At 37.1% G+C, this 15218-nt stretch overlaps 1 protein-coding gene across 2 annotated transcripts; it reads right to left on the bottom strand.

The window, feature by feature from the left end:
• Positions 1 to 5884: 5884 nt before the first annotated feature.
• LOC108140976 (nose resistant to fluoxetine protein 6) lies at positions 5885 to 14616 on the bottom strand. Of its 2 annotated transcripts, none has more exons than XM_041709310.1 (10): positions 10872 to 11385; positions 10464 to 10812; positions 10331 to 10404; positions 10073 to 10272; positions 9905 to 10017; positions 9633 to 9849; positions 9402 to 9574; positions 8852 to 9335; positions 7093 to 7419; positions 5885 to 5931 (listed from the first exon to the last, which is right to left on the bottom strand). In XM_041709310.1, exons 1-9 carry the CDS (start codon positions 11155 to 11157, stop codon positions 7123 to 7125), a joined length of 2193 nt encoding a protein of 730 aa, XP_041565244.1. In that variant the 5' UTR covers positions 11158 to 11385; the 3' UTR covers positions 5885 to 5931; positions 7093 to 7122. The 2 variants fall into 2 exon arrangements, with proteins under 2 accessions (XP_041565244.1, XP_017119535.1); XM_017264046.2 differs by lacking the exon at positions 5885 to 5931 and adding an exon at positions 14572 to 14616 and having other exon boundaries at positions 6752 to 7419; positions 10872 to 11323.
• Positions 14617 to 15218: the final 602 nt, after the last annotated feature.

Here is a 15218-nt window from a genome sequence, read left to right as displayed (position 1 = left end):
GAAGAAAGTTGTTCCCGGCGTGTGGCTCATTTGTCAGGGATTGGGATTAGGATAGAATGGGACTTGTAGGAGCCTCCGACGGAGCGGGTTATATTCTAAACGGCTCGTGGAAAATAGGCATACATAAATTTATAAGTGCAGAAATGGAGTGAAAAATGGACAGGCAGTTTATTCAAAGATGTTTGCCTTTGTTTTTTTTTTTTTTCACTAGCTCATGCTGTTGTTATTCTTCGGCCTCCAGTTGATTTCAATTGATTTTTGATAGACGCATACGCAGAGGCTTCTTCGATTTAATTGCCCAAATCAACAGACATGAATAAAAGAGCTATAAATATGCGTATGCTCGAATTGAGCAAATTGATTTCGGTCGCAGGTACAGGTACTGTTCACAGATCAGCCAAATTTAATTGGCCAATTGCCTGGCAACACTTACCATTAGCTGTCATGGAGTGACTTTCGAGGAAGGCGGTGATAATTGTTTAGTTAAGCGTGGCCGCATATAAATAGGACCTAATGAGGGAGCCATGTGGCCATATGGGCGCACTTTGCATGACAAATGAGGTGTCCTCACTCCTTGACTGCGTATGCCGTCGTTTCTGGGGGGGGCAAAGGTCGTGCAGCGGGTTGACAAGGGTGTCGGGTCGGGTGTCAACTCCTCCATCATTTCTCAGCATATAAACTTTTCCCATTCAACGTTTCCGGTATCATTTGTCTGGAGGGCGCACAGACTTAATAACCCATTTGTGGGCTGATCTCGGAGTCATGACTCCCAGGCATACAAATGGCCAATAAGAGCTATCAGCCGAAATACCAGCCGAAAAAGCGGCACATATGCCGCGGTGCGGCGTAAAAAGCGGTAGGCAAAACGACCTTGCCGAGTGGCAAGCATTTGGCTTTTAATTAAGCTCCGAAAGGCAAGAAAGCAAAGTTGCCACAAGGCAATGATTAAGCGCCCACGCACGGGCACTGCGGGAATCTCCGGAGGAGGTGGTGGCCTTCATTCCGTATGCGAGCGCTAATCAAATTGGGTCTAGTCCCTGTCTGCGAAGTGTATCTGTTGGACCGACAGGACTGGCTTGTTTACCAGCCGTCTGCGTCTAATGTGTAAGTGTGCCAGAACTGATTGCATAATTATGCAAATGCCCGCACAATATACGTCTAATGAATTGCTCACATTCCCGCCAAAAGGCCAGAAGTGATAGCCACGGTTCTTAGTCAGCACTCAAGAGGCTGAAAAGTAAACTGGCTGTGGGAATGGGAATACCATGGCGAAGTGGGCGAAATGGGGGAATGTGTGGGGGCTTTTCACTTCCCTTTCAGCGGAGTTTTTCTTGTCGATAATGATTATACAATAATTTGCTATTGTGGACCCCGGCTTTGTTTTTTGGGGGTGTTGGTAATTACATTTGACTCTGCGAGACGCAAGGCAAGTGTTATGGATTAATCGAATTAGGCCCGATCTGTGACAACAATACGGATAATTAACAGTGGTCGTTTCCCCATTGTCAGCTGCAGGATTTCAAGACATACACAGAGAGGTAAACATATAACACAAGCAGGTATATTTATAAAACTCAGTTATTGTTACACTTGGAACGGAATATACAAATTTAGAAATTCAAATGTCACCAGATAAATAAAGTTTATTCATTAAAAACAACTAAAGTTAAATGGAAAAATCAGGAAATAAAATTTTATAACTGTCATAACATAACATAACATAACATTAAAAAAAGTGTGTTATTTTAGTGAAATGCTTAACCATTTTCGTAACAAAATTTGACATCAAATGTCGTCACAGCATTTTATCTCGTTTGTTAAGTTAAAATATAGTCTACTTCTACTAAAAGAAATAATGGAAAGAATACAGTTCAATACACTAAACGACATTCGTTTGGCCAATTTCAATTAAGTAATTTTAGAATATATAACTTTATAATCAGTTCGTAAACCGTAACCTTATCAATCGATTAGGTTCGAACCCTGATCCGAACCTAAACCAAATTGAAATGGATTCACAGCTCGGATTTAAACGTATTTTCATTTTATTGTTACTTTCGAACATTTAAACTTAAGCAGCTTAAAATGCAGTGTTTTCGGCTTAAGACAGAAATGTCTAATAAATGAATTATTTTCTCGGTGTAGTACTTAGTAACTGCGTTGACAGTAAATTAAGCACGCATTAGTACACCGCCCCACTCCGCAACCCCAATCCTGCACGTGCCCTTTCAACAATTCATAATCGTTAAACTTAATCGCTGAGCTCATTTTCACATTGCCCCTTGTTTATTTTTCCGAACATAAAGAAACCCACCCGCCAAAGTTCAATCGAATTTTTTGGCCATAAAAATGAATTAGCTCACAGAAAGTAAAAGTAACATTTTAGCAAAATAAATATGAGGCTCATTAAAACTATATCGCCAATCATCAATAGTTTTGATTTGGGTTAAGTAAACGCTGCATCGAAAACAGCGCCCAACCCATCGACACATCACCCCCTTTTGGATGGCCCACCTTCTATTTGCATTGTGGGTGACAGTTGACTTAAATTTTGAAAACAAAACTCACGCTGAGAATGGCGTGGCTGCTGTTTATTGGGCCTGTGAGTCAGAAAGTGGCGACAAAAGTGGCGGGCATTTCTTATTCAGGCGGCGTTTCTGCGATTGCAAACGCGATCGCGATTGCCCCAGAAAACAGAAGACCCAAAACTGAAGTCGCAAAATCGAAAGGCACCACACACGCGTCTGGCAAATCAAATGGACAAGCGACTGACTTAATTTCGCCTCATCTTCTGCTTTCGATGGACAGCGACGACGTGTTTGACCGCATACTTTTCCTTTTTTCCGACTACCCCGGTTTCGTACGCTTTTCTCATTTCCAGCAGTGCGTAATTAGACGGAGCAAGGCGTAAAAAATGAGACGGCCAGATAGAAACAACTATGGCAACATGAAAGACGAGCGCATAAATCACAATTCATACTCGCATAAATAAAGACATTTGATTTGGAACTGGGCCTCTGGCTGATGGCAGTTGGTTTGGCGGCTGACCGAAATAGCAAAGCCCAATCAACTTGTGATGCAGGCGGAAAAAATCTCAAGAAGAAACGCCGTCCTCTCCGGCGTATACGCAATAAATTTTCATATTTCTTATGCCGCTCGCGCTCTCTTATCCGATTTGCGCCAGAGTTTGCTGGGCTGTAAAAGATATACTAGGACGTAGGATGGATTCCGATGGGGAGATGGGAGTACTCACCCCTTAAGGCCACGCCCACACCCGCATATGACGTTCCGACTGCCCAAATTTATAAACAAACACAACTGAGCCGGGCTAAGTCGACCTGGGTGCGTATTAAATATGTTTGGCATTAAATTTGCGCGGCAATACGAATGGTAAACAAAAGGCCCGAAGAGCGCCAACAGATGTTGCATTTATTTAATGAGCCGACGATGGGTGGGCCATTGGGGGTGTTGGAAATGTGTTCTTAAGCAAATAAAAACCCATATTTATACAACTTATTCGCCTATTTCTGGACCGGCACTTGAGTATGGGAACGTGAGCCGTGAGCCCTGAGCCGCCAAAATGAGTTCGAAAATTCTGCGACATCGTTTGGGATTTTGAATGCGGCCCAAGGTCACAGCGAAGGGGGAGGGGGTTCGGGGGCGATTCAAGAAGCTCACATCGCCACACTTTTCGAGTGCGGTTTCAAGCATACACTCGAAATAATCACGACGAACGCGATCATGACGATCATGACTTTGCGAATGCTTACGCTTAGTAGTGGCATTAATTTGTCAGTGTTTATACTTTGAAATCAATATTATCAACAAAATAAACATTATTAATGACGATGCCTGGTTCGGTGGCTGGTTCAATGGAAAGTCGGGGCTATAGAGATACACAGAACCATTGAAACGCGTATGCAAATGCCGACAAGTCGAATGGTTTCATTTATTCGATCAGAACTTAATGTGGCAGCTTGATTATCACAGAGGTGAGATTCAACAATTTCGCACAATTGTTTTCTATTATTAAAACTAATTTTAAAATTTGTTTGAGCTGAAGAGTCTTTTTGTGTAAGGTGAAGTTTTAGTCCGCCAGCAATATGATAGCCCTTTATAAGCATAGAAGTTCTACATTGTATTCGGGCTATTTACTTTTCGAGCTATCAAGAGCACAAGAGTTTGGTTCAATAGCATTATCATAGACACCTTCACTTTGTTGACACAACGCGAGTGGAACTCACCTACGAAATGCCGGCGGAAAACCCAAGATCGGAGGGGAATATAGACTGTGGAACTGTTCCGTCGGCCCCCGCAAGTGCATTAATTTCCGATGTCAAACTTCACGGCAACACTTAACGAAATACTTTTTTTTATGTTTTGCATGTAATTAAAAGCATTAACACAGCACCGTCGACAACCGCAGCCAGCTGACAGCGGTGTTGACATTAATGGCCGCAGCAAAGTGCAGTTTGGATGGTGGGGAGAATGAGAATCGTTGGCCACAAAGACGGTTGTGCAGCCGAGTCATTTACCGCGATGCCTGTTCTGGCTGTTCTATCTCCCAAAATGTCGAAGCCACAATCAATTAACTAACTTTCTTTCTTTCTCCGCGACAGGGCAACTGATCCAGCCAACCGCTCGACGGCAACTTTTCCAAAAGACTAACAGTGCGGTTTTCTAGCAAACAATTTTCATACGCCGTGTTTGCCGGCATGGCCAAAACAACTGCCGAAAGCTCGCGGCGTCATCGGCAAAGCTCTCGCTTTCGAACTAGCCGTGAGCTTTTCCGCTCGGCTTTCCCTCCGGCCGTTTGTCATTTTGGCGCCAAAAGCACTCTACGGGGCTTTAGTGAATGGGAAAACAAGGCGCTCTGCTAGTTGATTGTTTAGATTGGGGTGTGCGTAAAATCACGGGGGAACTGAACCACTATCGAGGTCTGTGACGTAACTTGAATGGAGTGCGCGTAAAAGCACTAGTCATGCAATAACAAACAATACAGGGTGGTATATTAAGGTTTTAAGGCAACAAATGTTTATTTTCTGACACCACTTCAACTACTAAGCAGTAACCTATGAACTGGCTTGGAAGACACAAAATCTTTGACAACATACTACATTTATAGAGAAAATGCAAGAGTGATCTTTATTCCTTCTAAACAAATTTATACCAATTTAGTTTCGCCTGACCTATGGCAACTTTATGTTATAGTCATTAAAAAATTTACAAAACGTTTAAACAAATAGGTTTCAGTATCTGTTACGAACTTCTTAATAAATTTAAAGTACCATCTGCAAGGGTGTTAAAAGGCGAATCTCAAGTGGTTAATACCATTCGGAACTTTGCGAACACAACGTGAAATTCTAAGTGGCTTTAAGTACTATAACTAATCGCTGCAATTTTGCAATAATAAATCACTTGTTCTTATCATTACACTTATGTTTTATTTGTTTGAACTATATTTACAAGTGAGTATAACAATTAACAAATAATTAAGTCCGTTATTAGTGATTGATGGCTAAAAATCAATTCTGAAATAAAAAATATGTTCCATTTTTAAATTTAAGAACGAACCACATCTCAACTTCACATATTTTACATTTTCATATTAAGAGTTTGTCATTATATTTTCATGATATTTTCCAAGTAAAAATCCCATTTTAAATTCAAAGGGGGTTCTCTCTGCGAAAGAAATATTTTGCTAAGCCTTAAGGTTTAACTGTTTTAAAATTAAAAACAAGTAAAAAGCAAATATCAATATCAGCTATTGCGAAAATAATTAATACTCAACTATATTCAATATTAATGCGTTTATGTTTAAAAGCAATGAGACTTAGATTCATTTCAATTTTCGGCTGACATTTTTCGATCGTTCCTATGGCATAAAGTATGATATCGTTGTCCGATTTAAATGAAATTAAATCCGTAATTCTGAAATTGAGAAACGTTTAAAGACATTTAAAAACATGGAACTTATAATAATTTTTTCCTCTTTTTTTCGGTTGTATATTTAAGAGCCTTAGGATAAAGTCGTACAATCAAGCCCGTTCAAAATCATCAATCAACGGACGATCAAATATTATTATTATAATATTATTATAATATTACGCTTTGCAAAGGTAAAATGAAAAATAATAAAATAGCGATTATTAAGAAATCTCATTTAAAGATAAAAAATTTCATTTTTGAAAAAAATGTTAACATGTTTTTCATATCTAAACATTTTTGACGTATTAACATAAGCCACATATTAACCATTCCAGAGCGTATTATAATTTCAGTCAACAGCTTTCAACGCAGTGAAGGAGACAGTTCAGCCCCAATTTTACTACAGTGTTTTAATTTAATTGTGTCATGCGGTCACTTTCAGCCTCCTATGTTACATTCTGATCTGATTAGAACATGAAAAAACAGTTATCTGGCACGTAGGGATCATTAAACTTTGGATATCATCGAATTAGTATCTATCCAAATGGTGTTTAGCTTCAAGGAAATAATAAATGGGGTTTCCTTGTTGCTTCTGTTGAACCAACTCAACGTTAATTTGCTTAAATAGCGACGGGCTCTTATCACGGCAATAGAAAACCAAATCAGCAATGGTATTTCCCAGACTCTAGACGGTATAATTTAATATTAGGGGTTTATTTGGCTTCTTGACATTCAATCAGATATGCATCTTCAAGAGGCTTTTGTTTTACCTCAGACTGCTGATAAACAAGTCCTTTACCAAATAAAACTGCTTCGATTTGATTAGTTCGCAGTGAACTGAGCCCGTGCGCCACTCCGGCTAACATCACTAATCGCAATTTACTAACATAGGCGGCAATCTAATTCAAAGTTCAGAAAAAACCCATTCACTGAGTCTTCTGTGAGTCACGTTCTGCTCAAATGGCCAGGAGACTATATGCTCATACGCAGTAGAAAAGTTTCCTGTTTGTTTTGTTCCTTTTATAGATTGCTATTGAAACTGCTCATATGGTCTATTTAAGATAGATTCTTCCCATTTCCACACTCAGTATTGTTCATGTAAGATTCAATTGATATATTGTACGAACTACTCGTATATGTAATTATGAGTAGTATGCTATTTACATTGAGGCGCTTTGATTTCCTTGGCGTGCTTTAACTAGAAGTATTGCCTTCTTTTTCCTCGTTGGCCTGCAGTTCAGTCTTGCATTCCAGCGATGGAGCTGAAGCCGTTGCACTGCCGTTCACAGGATCTGGGGCTTGCTTTTCCACATCAGCAGGCGATGGGTGCGGCTCCAGGGAGGATTCAGCAGGCTGCAGCTTTGGCTGGGGAGCTGGTCTTCGGTTGGGCAGGATCAGACTCTCCAATCCGCCGCACGGAGCTTCGATCAAAATGTACATGACATAGGCGAGCAAGACCGAAAAACCAAAGTCCTGCCAGAAACGCAGCATCTGGTGTGGAGCAGTAAATAAAATAAATAAAAAATAAAATAAATAAAATAAATAAAATAAATAAAATAAATAAAATAAATAAAATAAATAAAATAAATAAAATAAATAAAATAAATAAAATAAATAAAATAAATAAAATAAATAAAATAAATAAAATAAATAAAATAAATAAAATAAATAAAATAAATAAAATAAATAAAATAAATAAAATAAATAAAATAAATAAAATAAATAAAATAAATAAAATAAATAAAATAAATAAAATAAATAAAATAAATAAAATAAATAAAATAAATAAAATAAATAAAATAAATAAAATAAATAAAATAAATAAAATAAATAAAATAAATAAAATAAATAAAATAAATAAAATAAATAAAATAAATAAAATAAATAAAATAAATAAAATAAATAAAATAAATAAAATAAATAAAATAAATAAAATAAATAAAATAAATAAAATAAATAAAATAAATAAAATAAATAAAATAAATAAAATAAATAAAATAAATAAAATAAATAAAATAAATAAAATAAATAAAATAAATAAAATAAATAAAATAAATAAAATAAATAAAATAAATAAAATAAATAAAATAAATAAAATAAATAAAATAAATAAAATAAATAAAATAAATTAAATAAATAAAATAAATAAAATAAATAAAATAAATAAAATAAATAAAATAAATAAAATAAATAAAATAAATAAAATAAATAAAATAAATAAAATAAATAAAATAAATAAAATAAATAAAATAAATAAAATAAATAAAATAAATAAAATAAATAAAATAAATAAAATAAATAAAATAAATAAAATAAATAAAATAAATAAAATAAATAAAATAAATAAAATAAATAAAATAAATAAAATAAATAAAATAAATAAAATAAATAAAATAAATAAAATAAATAAAATAAATAAAATAAATAAAATAAATAAAATAAATAAAATAAATAAAATAAATAAAATAAATAAAATAAATAAAATAAATAAAATAAATAAAATAAATAAAATAAATAAAATAAATAAAATAAATAAAATAAAGAAAATAAATAAAATAAATAAAATAAATAAAATAAATAAAATAAATAAAATAAATAAAATAAATAAAATAAATAAAATAAATAAAATAAATAAAATAAATAAAATAAATAAAATAAATAAAATAAATAAAATAAATAAAATAAATAAAATAAATAAAATAAATAAAATAAATAAAATAAATAAAATAAATAAAATAAATAAAATAAATAAAATAAATAAAATAAATAAAATAAATAAAATAAATAAAATAAATAAAATAAATAAAATAAATAAAATAAATAAAATAAATAAAATAAATAAAATAAATAAAATAAATAAAATAAATAAAATAAATAAATGGGGCAAATATATGACTTTTACTAGGACTAAGTGGAAACTTACAATGTCGTAGTTCGAGAAGTAGGTGTTGACCCGCGTGCGCCCGCCATTGAGGTTCTGGATCAGCAGGTGCCCCAAGTAGATGCAGAAGGAGAGCTTCGACACAGGCTGCCACAGCGGCGAGGTGAGGAAGGAGTTGGCCAGTCCACCGTATCCTTGCATGCAGGCAAAGACCACCCAGCTGAGGCCCAGGGGCCAAGCGATTCGCGAGAGCGAAACGTAGAAGGCCTCGTTGAGGATGGGCAGCGTCTTGGCATTGGCCTTGGCGTACGGATACATGGCGAAGATGCAGGTGAGCAGCAGGACCAGACAGGTGATCCAGCCCAGCCAGATGGCAGGACGACTCAGCTGGATGGTCTTGCCGCGAATCGTGTGCAGGAAGTAGCCGAACAGGAAACCGACCAGCCAGCCCGAGGCCCTGTTGTGGGTGTAGTGCGACAGATCATCTGTGTAGTCGTCTGGGCCTTCTCTGCCTCCAGAGTTTATCCTTGTAAGCAAAGCAAAGTCCAACGTGATGTACGTAGAAGCAGCCAGAGACTTGGGGACTACTTACAGAGAGTTGTTATTGATCACCATAGTGCCGAACAGATAGGCAGCCAGTGCCAGCAGAAGCAGCAGGATCACCGCGGCACCCTTTTTACCCCACTTGTACACGATGATCAGCAGGACGGGCGCAAGGATGTACAGCTGCATATCGATGGCCAGGTACCAGGCGTGAACCAAACACTTCATGGAACCGACAATCTTCAGTATAGTGTTAATGGAGGGTGGGGGGCGCACTTACTTGCTGATCAGCAGCGTAGTTCTGAATGTAGAGCAGGGTCCAATACCAGTTGTCGTTGCAGCTATCGTAGCTATCAAAGTTCCAGTTGCCGAACAGCGGACCGTCGCCCATGAGCGGCAGCAGCTTCAGGTAGAGCAGAATAGATACGGCCAAGATGGGCGTGAGGCGCAGATAGCGATGAAGGTACATCAGCGGAATGTTCAACTTTCCCTTGGCCCTAGGAATATAGGAGTCGGTGGAAAGGGTCGGGATAAGGTACACAGAGCACTCACCTTTCCATCGAACGCAGGGCGACCATTGCGACCAGCATACCGCTGATGAAGAAGAAGCTGTCCACTGCGAACACGCCCTCATAGATGATGTTCATAAAAGGGGTTTTCGCCCACTAAAAATAGTAAAGCTATAAGTTTTCTTTAAAAATGAGAACTCTCAGAACTTACAGTATACACATCGTACATGTTGATGTTGGGTGAAGTGATGCCAATTACGTAGTCGTGACCCAAGCACACCCAAATGAGGGACATTCCACGAATTCCATGCAGACACTCAATCACATTGGGATTGGGTTCGGTGGTGATGCGGAATAGCGATCGGGAATTGGCACGCGCAGAGAAAGCCTTCAGAAGGGCGGGCAGTTTTTCTAAAATTGAAATAGAATTTCAATAACCGAACCTTATTCAGAGAAACCCCCCACTCACTTTGATCCTCACACAGGAAATAGTCGTAGAGAGTGGCCAGGGCCACCACACCACCAAACACAGACAGAAGAACGCTGTTAAATTGAAACTAAAGTAAAGGTGAGGTAAGGGGAGGTAAGCACTTATAGCTTACATTGTGAAAATGGTGACAGCATCGTAGGCTTCACGCTCCGAAGTTTTGCAGGTGCTTTCCCTGACCAGAGTTTGGTTGTCACTCAGCTCCAGACCGACCAGTTGCTTGAGCACCCGCCGCAGCAGAGTGTCCATGTTGCTGGCTGAGCACGAGGCGGGAAAGCAAACGGCCGTCTGGACACCGATCCTCATCAATGGCTGCAGCGGCAGATTGGCCAGGCAGTATTTGCCGAGCAGAGTGTGGCTTGATGCCAGGGTCTGCTCGATGGCCACGCACTCGTCATAGTGGCCCAGATCCTTGAGGTGGCCCTTCAGGATACCGGCCGGTACCGATCCCCAGGAGTCAATCACTAAGCGGAAAAAAAAACAAGTGAAATGGGTGCGCACACTCAACGTCCATCTCATTTACTTCTGAAGGCCCAAAGACTGCCAGTGGCCAGTCCTGCGGTCAGCTGGGTGAATTCCGCATAACACTGCAGGTCCTGGACTGTGGGCAGCCGTCCCTCGGGCACCAAGTCCTCCAAGGTTACGTTCTGGTAGTGGCTAAAGAACTCCTCCGGCAAGTGCCGCAGCTTGTTCAGGCGTTGGTACTCCCTTACACCTAGTTCGATGTCGCCGTTTAACTCCGGGTCCAAGTCGAGGGCACTGGACACGGCCAGGCCAAAAATAAGCAGCACTACTGTGGTTCTTGCCATTTCTGCAGGCGTACAACCAGCGATTGTTTCCCATCCGGACCAGGGCGACCCCTTTTATAAGCGATGTCGGTGGTCGCCTTAGATAAGGATTAGTAATATATGGGCACTTTCGATTGGCTCACATTCCATCCTTAACGTGACTGCGCAATCTGAGAATTACTTTTAACTATAATCAGGCAAATTTACTATTTGAAAATCATTCAAGAAGTTTTGTTTTTGCATATTATGAGGATCGAAGTTTGATTATCTTATCGATGTCATACAATTCGAGTGCTTAATTAGTCAAAATTATAAAAAATTATAATGAATAATAAATTGGCAAGCATTCCAATCATATTCGCTTAATTTCATAATATGAACTTTATTTTTCGGAAGTAGATGTAAGGGCTTAGAGTTTCCTCGACCTTGTCCACTTGAGAACTAATTATTGATGTCAAAAAATCAAACATAGACGGGTAAACAAAAATGATGCAAGTCATTTTCTTATCTACCAATGTCTAGCAATTCAAAGACGCTGATGACTGGTTTAGTAGGTTTCCAGGTGCTATTTATTACTTTCTGATTAAGTAGACGCGATCAATCCGGAATAATAACCTGGCTTCTTGCGATTAGCTTATTAACATATTGTTGGAGCCATATCGGTTTAATTGATCACATAAGTCAAATTTAAAACGCTTTATTCTAAACTACAAATTCCTAAAGAAAGCTAAATACGCTGTTGGAGCCCTGATAGGATTTTAGTGGTCTGGAGACTCTTATTTGATAGCATACCGTCACAAGGAGCTTTAAATAAAATGTATTTGCACAGAATAAAAAATCCAAAATCGTGCAGCATTAGTTAATAATAAATAAAAATAACCTTAAACATAAATTTTTTGTAGTTGCTATACACTCACTGCATCAAATTCGGAAAAGAAGGTAGAAGGTAGATCTCCTTTGAAAACATATCCGTAATCAGTCTAAAAGACAGATCAAATTCAACTCAGGGCTTTGAATAATGCATTAATTGACCCGGAGACCATATTCACCCAGATTCTTGGGGTGGCCCAAAAGGATTCCCCCCGCTACGGATTAAGTTTCCTTACCTCGAACTAAACCCGCTTGTAAACAAGAAAGGAAGCAAACTTCTTCAAGCCGAAGTTCATATACCCTTGCAGCTATTGCAAGAACTATATATTTTTGAAAACATTTACTGATTGATTGATTTACTTGCGTATATGTCTAAAAGCATTGAAGCAATGATGATTTGCAGCTCAATTATTAGATAGTTATTTTATATATTTTTATTATTTCTATGGGTGCTATATGATATAGTCGTCAGATTTTGATGAAATTTAAACCGTAATTCTGAAATATTTAACCATTACTATATGTCGAAGAACTAAAAAAAAAATTTTAAAACAGCAAAGTTATAATTTTTTTGTATTTGTTTTGCGATTGTTCCTATGGGAGCTATATGATATAGTCGTCCGATTTTGATGAAAGTTAAACCGTAATTCGGAAATATTTAACCATTGCTATATGTCGAAGAACTAAACAAAAATAAAAAAACAGCAAAGGTTTAATTTTTTTTTATTTATTTTTTCAATTGTTCCTATTGGAGCTATATGCTATAGTCGTCCGACTCGTTCCGACTTATATACTACCTGCAATAGAAAGACAACTTTTGGGAAAGTTTCATGCAGATAGCTTTAAAACTGAGAGACTAGTTTGCGTAGAAACGGATGGACAGACGGACATGGCTAGATCGACTCGCCTAGTGATGCTGATCAAGAATATATATACTTTATAGGGTCGGAGATATCTCCTTCACTGCTTGCAAACTTCTGACTGAAATTATAATACCCTCTGCAAGGGTATAAAAAGTAAAGAAGATAGACTGGACAAATTCTGCATATCATTTTTAGGCCTACTGGTTGGGGCTGATTATCTTGGTTTCTCAGAGCTAACAGAGTTAATTCACATGGGCATAAACAAGAAGATTGCACAAATGTCAAGACATACGACAATACGTTTGCAAAAAACACAATTAAATCTTTAAAATATTTGAGAAAATTATAAGAGAATAACACAAATGTTTATATAAATAAGAAATAACCCTATGGTCGAGTTCTCTGACTAGGTGGCGCCATCTGCATTGTTTTTCCGGCAGAGCAGCAGCCGAGCGGCGGCAGTGCACTTAATAGCACAATAACTTTAAAATAATAGTTCGAATTTTTGTGTAAGTATTACTAGAATCTTAAGCTTTTTTAGTTTCGGAGATCTTGATGTTCATACGGGCAGACAGACAGACATGGCTAGATTGATCCTGATCAATCGCACTTTCTTCCTTCTTAACGAATGCAATATAGCCTTTTACTCTACTTCTTTGCTAACTTCTGTCTTGGAACTTCGATTAGCTTAACTTCTCCGATATCAGAAAACATCTCTGTATCTTCTGAAATATACTCTACTGGCGAAGGTACATAAAAAGTTTAGCTTAGGTTGTGTTTGAGGGAGACTTATGCGATCTGTTACACGACCTTCTCTGCCGAATTTAAGTATCATAATAAATAACAATATTTAAATGTTGTTATTTACAAGTTTTCTACTGACTTTAAGATTTGCAAGTGATTCGAGTGTCTTAAAATCACTTGTAAGTGGAACCACTTGGACTCAACTGTGTTAAGTCACAGAGTAATATATCACTTTAAAGCTCAAACTCTATAGACTAGGCTTGCATGACGGTAATGTGTTTTCTCAAGTTGAAGTAATTGAACATTTTAAGTTTTCACTTTAAATATCCATTTTGTTTGGCTCTAATGGGTATGTGTGCATTTGAGTGAGTTTAGGTGTCTTAACCATCGTAAACTAATCTGAAATTATTGAAGGCATTACATTTAATGCTCAAACGATTTTATGCCGTAAAATAAAAGAATATAAAAACGTTTAAACGGAAAATAAAATTAAAAAAAAATCTTAAATAAGTTTGTAACCGAGAAACCCTCTTTAAAGCATCATAAAAGTCTTAGTTTTAATTAGTTGTTTAAATATGTCTATTTAAATTTTAGTAATAAGACACAGAAATATTAAAACTAAAGTGCGGAAGCTGTTTTAACTTATTTTTATTTAAGTATGTCATAAATGTACAAATACTTAAAATATTTGTAGGTCAACTTGTCTTATCGTTTTATCAACTTTAATAAGAATTCCTCAGAGCTCCTAAAGAATGGATCAATTTTGAGTGCTAAATTTGATTTTGTCACAATCGGAATAATTACTAAAATTTATCTATTTATAGTCAATTTTAAAAAGTGAATTGTGACGACATGCAGCTTATCTTGGAAATATTTCTGTGCTCTTAAGTTTTCAGGTGTTTTTAAAAACCTGTTTTTACCCGTATATCATTTCGATTTGTTTACTTTTTGCAATTACCTCATTAACACTTTGCGACACTTGCATTTAACAAGAGCAAGTGGCCCGTCTCTGGCACCACGCCTATGCATTAATGTCACTATCCATAGGTAGATGGCAGCTCTAATGATAGTTTAATTGGCCGCGTAAGTTAATTAGAATTGGCCCAGCTGTCCGGCTGGTCAAGTGCTCGGCACTTCCGTAAGTGCAGGGGCCAGATTCTTGCAATTAATTACCCGCTTGCCACTCGACTCGTTCGCGATTAAGATGGTTATGGTTGTGGTACGCATGTTGACAAAAAGCGCTGCTGTCATTGTCATGTCCAACATGACGTATGCGTAATAAAGCGAAACCAACCGTAAAAGGCCAAATCACAGTCGCAGATCACAACAACATCAAAAGAATCGATCAGTCGAATGCGAAAGCAATCAGCGACGTCGAATTGTTTAATTCGATAGCCGCCGGCTGTTCTTAACAGTAAATTGTCCCGCGTCGAGTTGTTTAGGGAAATACTTTTTGGGGCGAAAACGAGTTCGACTGCCTCCTGCAAATGCACACTCAAAGAAACTCAAAGCCTCAATCTCAAAGAATTTATATTTATTTGATTTATTTTTATTTTCAAAATCAAGGTTTAGAATAATATAAAATTAATATGATTTTATATATGT

Source organism: Drosophila elegans, unplaced genomic scaffold (assembly GCF_018152505.1).
Source record: "Drosophila elegans isolate 14027-0461.03 unplaced genomic scaffold, ASM1815250v1 contig_476, whole genome shotgun sequence".
Lineage (NCBI taxonomy): Eukaryota > Metazoa > Arthropoda > Insecta > Diptera > Drosophilidae > Drosophila > Drosophila elegans.
This window is presented reverse-complemented; position numbering and strand designations above follow the sequence as displayed.